General features: G+C 49.9%; 1 protein-coding gene across 1 annotated transcript; it reads right to left on the bottom strand.

Moving 5' to 3' along the window:
- Positions 1-470: 470 nt before the first annotated feature.
- On the bottom strand, positions 471-5565 carry ASPHD1 (aspartate beta-hydroxylase domain containing 1). The gene is made up of 3 exons (XM_053363585.1): positions 4385-5565; positions 2151-2264; positions 471-1266 (listed from the first exon to the last, which is right to left on the bottom strand). The coding sequence occupies exons 1-3, from the start codon at positions 5139-5141 to the stop codon at positions 1157-1159; spliced, it is 981 nt and encodes a 326-aa protein (XP_053219560.1). The 5' UTR covers positions 5142-5565; the 3' UTR covers positions 471-1156.
- Between the last annotated feature and the right edge of the window lie 4109 nt (positions 5566-9674).

Here is a 9674-nt window from a genome sequence, read left to right on the forward strand (position 1 = left end):
GCTGTCAAGACTGATTCCAAGTCGCAGCCGGCAAGATAGGGATGCAGGCAAAACATATGGATGTAAAAGGCAGGCAGAAGGACTTGTCTTCTTCTGTGTGTCAGTATTCTGGTCATGGTGGAGGCCTGCGCCAATAATTCTCTCCCCGCCCCTCCCATGCATACAGTCATACCCATTATTTTAATAACTCGCATGCAGATCCGCAGTGACATATTGCTCCCTCAGGCTATTGACGTCCTTGATCCAATTAGTAGATTTTTCCCTGACTGGATTTTGTCAAAGTTTCTGAGCAGTGATGTCCCAGTCTGAGGCATTTATTAAATGTTGGGGTGACAGCAATACTTCAGGCCACGGTTTGCTTCCTTCATGGCCTATGGCTCTGCCACGCCTCACAACTCACATTGAGCTAATAGTAAAGAGGATTCTGAATTTTTTCCCCTCACAGTAGAGAAAAATTGAGACAAGAGGCAGAGGGTTCTAATTATTTTATTGGGGGTGCAGGTTAATTAGCAAGGCTTTTTTGGATTAAATCCTGCCACACAAACGTCGCGGTAACAGATGCAGGGTGGGAATTAACAAATGACCACAGACAGGTGGAAATAGTGCTCACCTTGGCTTGCTTCTCTTCCCCAACCCACCCATTTCCAAAAAAACTGGAGAAGTCCATGCTACTAAAATCAGGATTGTTGAACTTCAGTAGAACTCAGAGGCCTTCTGGTCCTGGACTGTAGACAGCAGCACTTGCACTTGAATAACCCCAGACTCACAGGAGATGAGAACAAGCCACAAGGACCTGTCCAGATCAGCGTCTACCACCAACAGAATGGCAAGAAGAGGAACCAATGTATACCACGTCACAAAGGTCTCTAGAACAAGTATTTTAGGTCACAGCATCACACTGAGAGAGAGAAAAGGAGCCCCGCCGCCCCATCTGTGATACATCCCTGCATAGATTTTAGTTCAAATGCAGAACTCCAAAGTTGGAAGGGGGGGCCATCCCCCCCAGTACAGTCTGCACAATGGTAATATAAGAGTTTCCGTTCCAAGGCAATATTGTGGGAGGCTTTGATGATTGTGAAGAGCAGCAAACACTATTGGTGGCGTTATGGGGTTCCCCCCTCCCTCTTGGCTACAATACCTGATCCTGAGCAGGCACCTACCGACCAGGGGCAAAGATATAGTCTAGCGCCTGTCGCTCAGGTCCTGCCACATTGGGATGCCAGAGATCAACAATGAATATCACCCGTGGGCCATCCGTGGGAGAACCTGCAACAAATATGGTTAGAGTTATCTTTTAGATGTAACCCTCAAATTGTGAAAGATCCTTAATCTTGTGAGGGCATCACAAAATCCTGACAAGGCAGCTCAGCTGCATAAATTCACACACCATTGGTTGCCCATGGTGAGTAAAGATCGACCACAGGTGATCAGCCAGCAATGTGTCAAGCAGGATGGCATTACCTCAGCTCCCTACTATTATTAAAGAGGTTATATCTCTTTAAGGGACGCAGGTGGCGCTGTGGGTTAAAACACAGAGCCTAGGTTCGAATCCCCGCTCAGTCCCTGCTCCTGCCAACCTAGCAGTTCAAAAGCATGTAAAAGTGCAAGTAGATAAATAGGTACTGCTCCAGCTGGAAGATAAACGGCGTTTCTGTGTGCTGCTCTGATTCGCCAGAAGCGGCTTAGTCATGCCGGCCACATGACCCGGAAGCTGTACGCTGGCTCCCTCGGCCAGTAAAGCGAGATGAGCGCCGCAACTCCAGAGTCGGTCACAACTGGACCTAATGGTCAGGGATCGCTTTACCTTTACGTCTTTAAGAGAAGTCATATGGGGGAGCGGAGCAGGCAATAAGGCAGGCCACCCCCTGACAAACGGATAGCCAAATCTGCAGTGACATGAATGTTTCCCCTCCCATTTCACAGACTGGGAAACTGAGGCTGAGTGTATAATTTCCCCAGGCCCAACCCCTGCTATGATTTCTAAAAAAAGGGTGGGGGGGGACTCAGTTTAATGCCCCCATATACTTTGGACTACAAGTCCCAGCATCCCTGATTATTGGCCATGCTGGCTGGAGCTGGTAGGAGTTGTAGTTCAAAACATCTGGAGGGCATCAGATGTGTAGCCTTAGCCCGTAAAGCCATTCTCTTACCGTTGTGAGCCGTGGTATGCAGGAAGGAGTCGTCTACTAGGAGGCAGTATCCTTCGGACCAGCACTGAGGCTCACCCCCCACGACCAGCTCACAACCAGGAGGAACCTTCAGCCCTAGAAATGGAAGAAAGAGGTGGCTGTAACAAGGAAGCTTCCTAAGTTTGTGTATTTATTCAGCAGATTTAGAGCTCACTTTTCGACTAGCATCTCAAAGCACTGAATAAATTTAAGGTATGTTTAAAAAGCAACCAGCTCTACTGGAGCAGGAGATGGCATCAGATGTTCCTTCCAACAGGGCAGTTGCTGGATACTGGCTTTCTTTGGGTTGGGAAGGGGATGACATTCTTATCCGAAGAAGGCCCTGCTGTTGCCTTTGCAGGCGCACCTCACTGCTTTCTTCCTTCCCACAAGGAAATGTTGCTTCTCTCTCGCCCCATCCCAATCCTGAAAGGTGTGGATAAAATGCTCGTGTGCAGAAAAGACTCGTGTGCAGAAAAATGCTCGTCTAGAAAAGACTTCATGGTGGGTGGGTGAGAGAGAAAGAGAGAGGGGATGGGCACAAAAAGCAAAGCACTTACATAATTTTTTTGACAGTCTTGATCTGAGTCTTCGCAGGGAATTGGGGGCGTTGTCTGCCTGATTTTACTTGCAAATGACAGAGCAAGACGGAAATATGTGGGTGAGGCGTAACAGAAGGTTTCTGGGGAGGAGGGACGCATAGGCTGCATTCACACGTCACAGAAGGCCAAACCATAGCTTAGGGAAACAGAGGAGGAGGAGGAAATGGCAGCCATTTTGCTCCCTGTCCCCCACTGGCTTTTTCAGTTATCGTAGCATGGCAAGTAAGCTTAGCGTGCCGTCCAAATCCATGGCCAGGGTGTCTCACCTTTAACCATGATTTGTAGCCAAGGTAGGCCCTGCCGTTAGAGGTAGTGGCTAAAGAGAAGAGACCTGAAGCATGACCCCAGGTTTGAACAACACAAACCTTGGCTGAGCTCTTGTATGGTTTGACCCAAAAAAGTTCAGGGAAGAGCACAGCAGGTGCAAGTTCCTGTTCCTTCTGTGACGTGTTCGGAAGCCAATGTTTTTGTGCCACAGTCAGGCTTACTATGACAGGCAAACCAGGCCGTTACCGGAGATCAGAATGGGTGGAACAGGACTTGGTCTATTTATTTGTCTCATTTATTATTCCTATGAGCCTTGCTTGTTAAACCCAATAAAAGGTTATGGATGGAAGGAAGGAAGGAACGAACCAGGGGCAATGCAGGGCATACAAATTTGCCTTATGCCTACTAGAGCTCTTTGAGAATATTGCATATTTTCAAATATACCTGAGAGCTAGAAACTTGCTTTTTTAAAATAAATAAATGAATGAATGATACTCAAGGTCTGAACAGCTGTGTGATACCATTACATTTTCTTGTTGAAGGCAACTTCAAGTCTACTGTTATTCCACTTCCACATATCCAACTAATCTACTACTAATCTACTACTACTACATGCTTTACAATGGTTAATGTTTGAACCTAACAACAACCCTGCAAGATAGATGATTATTTCTGTTTTCATACGAGGAAATTAAAGTGAGGAAGCAGCCAGTGACTCATCGAAAGCCACCAGAGTTTCCCAGACTGAAGGCCAACTCTTAACTAAAAAGGTCTTATGAGATTCCTTTGCCATAAAGTGATTAGGGCTGTTGCTCTGTTAAAATTTTTTGTTCTGTTTAAAGAAATATTGTTAATTAACTGTATGAGCTTTAGCAGATTAATTGATGTGTAAATCATCATACATTTCAGCATATAAAAACAATAGTTCTAAAGAGAAAGAAAGCATTCTTTTGATTTCTAGAAGTGTCTCACGGCAGAGCCAAAATCTTACTGGAAGAAGCATTCCCATGCACAGGAAGAAATGCCTCTTCTATGATGCCACTTTCCACCTGCATGTTTTTTGGAAAGTATTTGCATTATTCCAAACAATTTAACAGATTTTCTAGTTGGCTGATTGATCTAGGGCACCGATTAACTATATATTGCAGCCCTAAAAATGACCCCTAAGGGGTACTTATTTCTGATGCTTATAAACAACAGAAGTCCTCTGCCTCCTGTTTAGGGACTCAAGAATTTCCAGCTAGTGGACAACGCATGCATGGTGGAAGACTCTGGCCTTGCAAGCTTCCCCACACACTGAAGCCCCCATATCTTGCCCGCCTGGCTGTTCTTCCAGCATTTGCTCACCTAAATGGCATCGCACCCGGGTGTTGGTTGGCCCGTAGGTCCCAGGCAGCACAGTTCCAGGCTGCAAGACACTGAAGCAAGCGTTTCCAAAGCGGTTGGCATTGACGAAGGTGCGCAGCGCACTGAGTGCCCGGTACGTCCACGGGCAGCTGCGACAGTTCTGCGCCACGCACTCCCCTTGCCGGTAGAGGTAATAGCTATGGCAGCCAGGGTTGGCATTGGCCGTCCACCCCCGCGGGGTTGGCGCTCCAGGCGCAAAGTCCCACGCGATGCCCTCGAACTCTCGCAAGATGGCCGGGAAGCTGAGTTCGAGGATCTCCACGTCATGGCGCTGGGACTCGCGGGGGAAGTAGGGGGCAGAAGGCAAGTCCGGGAGGTAGAAGGCGCTGGGCTTCTGGATCGCCAGGCGCTCGCCCAGCTGGTAATGGGCCTGGTCTCGGATGCCTTTGTGCAGCCGGTTCATGCCCGACCAAGAGTAGCGCTTGGCGTAGTCTCGCAGGCTGCGATACAGGCGCTGGTTGGCAGCATCGCTCCCGAGGGCACGGCGAGGACATCGCTCCTCTGTGGGCATGCCCTGCTGGTGAGAGGCGGGGGCCGCTTGCCCGCTCCCCACGCGGTAGCAGTACCAAACAAACAGCAAGGCCAGGGAGCCCAGCACGGCTATGGTGGGCTCTGGCCGAGGGCGCCAAGACGAAGTGTCAGGGAGGAGTGGCGAGAGAAGGCCGTGCAGACCCCAGTCGGCCATGATAGAGGGCATCTTCAGGTGGGCTTAGAGCACCCTATCAGCACAGGCAGCTCCTTGCAGCCTTCCCATTCTTCAACGTCTGACCCCTGCCCTATTGGTCGGGTGCCCTTTTAACCCCTTGCTCTTAACCAGGTGTACCTCATTCAGTATTTGGCTCGGCCGCCGCTACACAGACCTAGCCATTCCTCTGCCGCTTCGCTTTGTTTTCTGAGGGCGGCTGGCTTCAAGCCCCATTGACTCAGTCATTTCCACTGCTACATTTCTCATTTCCTCCTCCCGCCACCCCAGAAATTAAGGTCTTAGCTCTGTTTTGCTGTAAATCTCTCCACATTCGCAGCCCACCCACAATATTTCTGGGCATCTATCTCCACCCATGTATTTACCCCCTCCTCATCCTCAACGCCCCCCTTAACGGCTCCTCCCTACTTGAGCCTATTCCCCCAATATTCTTCTCCCTCCCTCCCCGCCTTTCATCCCCTCCATCCCTCTCTCACCCCCTCCTCATCTCTACCTGACGGCTTGCAGTCCCTCCAGTCCTCTGAGATTGCTGCCTGCTCTTCCAGCTTCCCCAGTCACTTGTGGTCCCTCCTCTGCCTCAGCCCGGTTCCCTGTGCAGCCTCCTCTATTGCTGTTTTCCTAATTCCTCCCCGTGCACGTAGGCTGCCGGAGACATCCGGGAAAATATTAGGGTGCCCCCCCTTCCCTTTCCCCGCGCACCCGCCGAGCACACCCTTCCACCCGGCCCGGGATGCCTCCCTCCCTTTGACGTCTGTCTCCTTCCTCGTATCAGCACCAGGCCAGGCATCGCTGCGTAAAGAGACGCCCCCCCTCCACCCCCGGCTGATGCATCTATCTCGGCAATGGGCAACGGGGCCCTGTATAAACAGCCCCCCTCCCCCGCCCGCCCCACTCCCGGGAGCGAGTGCATTACAGCACAAGGGGGAGGGAGCCAGGGTCCCTCGCTGAGTCCCACGGGGGCCACACGTGCAATGCAGAAGGCGCCCCAGCCAGGCGCAGGTTTGCAGTAAAGGGGGGGGGGCAGCGTCACTGCCCTGGGGCCGAGCTCATCAACACCTCCCCCCCCGCTGCAGCATGGGCTCGCCCACCGGGACCACCCCTACGAGAGCACCCCTGCCCCGGTGCCCGTAGCAACCTCCTTCCCTAGCAACGGGCCTAGCAACCCCGCGCCTAGCAACTGCTCCTCCCTAGCATTCACCTTGACCTTCCCGGCGTCTCCAATGGTTACGCCAGCATTTCCTTCCTCACCCCATCCATGAACCATGCTAAGACTCCTCTGCAGCAGAGGTGGAGGGCCTGTGGTGTGGTTGGGGGTCCCAGCACCCATCATTAGGGGTGCCAGCTTGAATAAGATATTGAATAAATACAGTGGTACCTCGGGTTACATACGCTTCAGGTTACACACTCAGCTAGCCCAGAAATAGTGCTTCAGGTTAAGAACTTTGCTTCAGGATAAGAACAGAAATCGGGCTCTGGCGGCGCGGCGGCAGCAGGAGGCCCCATTAGCTAAAGTGGTGCTTCAGGTTAAGAACAGTTTCAGGTTAAGAACGGACCTCCGGAACGAATTAAGTACTTAACCCGAGGTACCACTGTACTGCCAACTTGAATAAGATACTGGGGGGGAGGCATTATAGATCATAAGACACAGCACGCACGCACACACACACACACAGACCAATTTAATGACAATGCCCATCAACTTGGGGGGTGGGGGCTGACACCCTCAAATATTTTATTGAGAGGGCCGAACTTGGGACCTTGGCTCCAAGAGTTGGCTCCTACACCCATCACCCCTGACCGCTCGCCATCCGCTGGATGGGAGTTGGGAGTCCAACCCCATCTGGAGGGTCAGAGAGTTGTTCCCTTTCCCTGCTCCATCAGTCCAGTGGAGCATGAGACTCTTAATCCCAGGGTCGTGGGTCATGGGTCATGGGTTCGAGCCCCACATTGGGCAAAAGATTCCTGCATTGCAGGGGGTTGGGCTAGATGACCCCCCTCTGCGTTTCTATGCTCTCCAGGGATAAACTGCTCCACCAGCAACTGCCATATTTAGCCCCTTGCTGGCAGCTACTTCCTTAGCCATTCCCATGGCAACCGACCCCCAAGGAAACTTCATGGACCACCCAACTCTGGAAAGCAGAGCCGGCCAAAAAAACTGCTCAAGTACTGTCTCCTCTGGTGGGCAGCAGCTCTCCAGAGCCTGAGGCAGAACTTCTTATGTCGCCTGCTACTGGAGATTTTTAGAGTGGTGGGCAATTAAGAGTTGGCGGTTCATTATGCTTCTGGGGTTGTTCAGCTCCTTGAGGTGAAACAACAAGTGGAAACACACAGAGAGACACACATGCCAGTGTGCATAACGCCCAAGGCTGACGAGGATAATTTGTAACCCAATAAGATCCCACAAGCACCCTCTTCCTGGGAATAAAAAATGCAGTAATAATTAGCAAATAACAATTTGTGTCTTCTCAAAGCACCCAAAATCAGCTGCTTGGGGTGGAGACCTCATTCTGCCCAGTGGGAGGGCAACACAGTCCTGTGAGAAACCCCACAAATATGTTTTGCCTCTCTTGGAGTGCCCAATGGTATCTGCCAGGAAGCATCTTTTTACGGGCTACACTCAGCAACACATACCCCCCCAACACACATACAAAACTTTAATAAAAAAAGATTTAAAAAAACAACAACACCTTAACTTCTTGTTCAGCGTTGGGAATCCATTTTCAGCTCAAGGGCCTCACTTCCTGCTGGGCGCCACATGGCAGTGGTGGGTGGGGCCAGAGGCAAAAGTGGAAAGTGGAAAAACAAATATACAGTGGTACCTCGGGTTACATACACTTCAGGTTACATACGCTTCAGGTTACAGACGCCGCTAACTCAGAAATAGTACCTTGAGTTAAGAACTTTGCTTCAGGATGAGAACAGAAATCATGCTCCGGCGGCACAGCAGCAGCAGGAGGCCCCATTAGCTAAAGTGGTGCTTCAGGTTAAGAACAGTTTCAGGTTAAGAACGGACCTCTGGAACAAATTAAGTACTTAATTTCACTGTATGTGAAATTCATCTCCATACAGTGGCCTAGCTTCTACACATGTCCACCCCTTTCTATCCTCAATCCAGCAAAGTAAGAGGCATTATCACAGTTCAAGGACACATTCCAGCTCTGTGAGGGTGCAAAGCAAAGGCAGGAATGGATGTAGCCTGCAGAGGGGGGCATGGCTGGGGAAGGTGTGTGCCCCATGGAGAATCCTGAGGGTCAAACAGAGATCCCTAGAAGGCTGTATTCAGCTCCGAGGCCTAAGGTTTCTCAGTCTTGTTCCAGTTCATAATCACCACCCCTCTAGAAATCATTTAAAATATTTATTTATTCATTTTATTATTTTATTTAAGGTAAAGGAAAAACCAGGACATGGGTGGTGCTGTGGTCTAAACCACTGAGCCTCTTGGGCTTACTGATCGGAAGGTTGGCAGTTCGAATCCCTGCAATGGGGTGAGCCCCTGTTGCTCTGTCCCAGCTCCTGCCCACCTAGCAGTTCGAAAGCATGCCAGTGCAAGAAGATAAATAGGTACCACTGCAGCGGGAAGGTAAATGGTTTTCCATGCGCTCTGGTTTCTGTCACGTTGTCCTGTTGCGCCAGAAGCAGTTTAGTCACATGACCAGGAAAGCCGTCTGTGGACAAACGCCGGCTCCCTTGACCTGAAGTGAGATGAGTACCACATCCCATAGTTGCATTTGACTGGACTTAACCATCCAGGGGAAATTTACCATTTTACCTTTTATTTTATTTATACCCCATCTTTCCTCCTAAGGGGTCTCAGGGTAGCAATATATTCAGTAGGAGGTGATGAGGAGGCCCTCTGCAAGAGACTCTGGAAAACTGTTGCCAGTTGGAGTAAGCAGTATTGCACTAGATGGGCAAATTGTTTTGATATAAAGCATTTTTCTATGCTCAACATTTGTTTGCAAAAGAACTCTTGTAGATTGCAAAGGATTGGGGTGAGTGTGTGGGGGTATGTGTTTAGGATGCACACTCACTTCTTGGTCCTCAGAATTGCCCCACATGATGAATAGAGAACCTGCCCTATAATATTAATATTTATGCTCTATTAGCACTATAAATATGCATGGCACTCTTACAAACTACATGAATGCTGGTCCCTGCCCTGCAAAGTTTACGGTCTAAAATTTGACAACCAGGGCAGGGGCAAGACAAGAAAGATGGCGATAAAGACAAAGAATATGTGTTCAGTTTGGTTACGCATGTTTGGGTTCGTTTCAAAAGCCTAGGACTCACTCATCACTCCCTTTGGGTTGCATTGGGCAGGTGCAAGGGTGGTTGTGACGGACAACATGTTTTTCAAATAAGCTTGTGTGTCATGGCTGATTTTCTCATTGAGAAATCCAAGGGTGATCCAGAACACAGCTTGAAAACTAGCAGAATAAGACCCTTGGCTTATTTCCTGCTGTCCAGCCCCCTCTCATATTGCAACCAAGCCCTGAAACTGCACATCCGTCATCCTTGGTATTGCCC

The sequence above is a fragment of the Podarcis raffonei genome, chromosome 13 (genome assembly GCF_027172205.1).
Source record: "Podarcis raffonei isolate rPodRaf1 chromosome 13, rPodRaf1.pri, whole genome shotgun sequence".
NCBI classification, from domain to species: domain Eukaryota; kingdom Metazoa; phylum Chordata; class Lepidosauria; order Squamata; family Lacertidae; genus Podarcis; species Podarcis raffonei.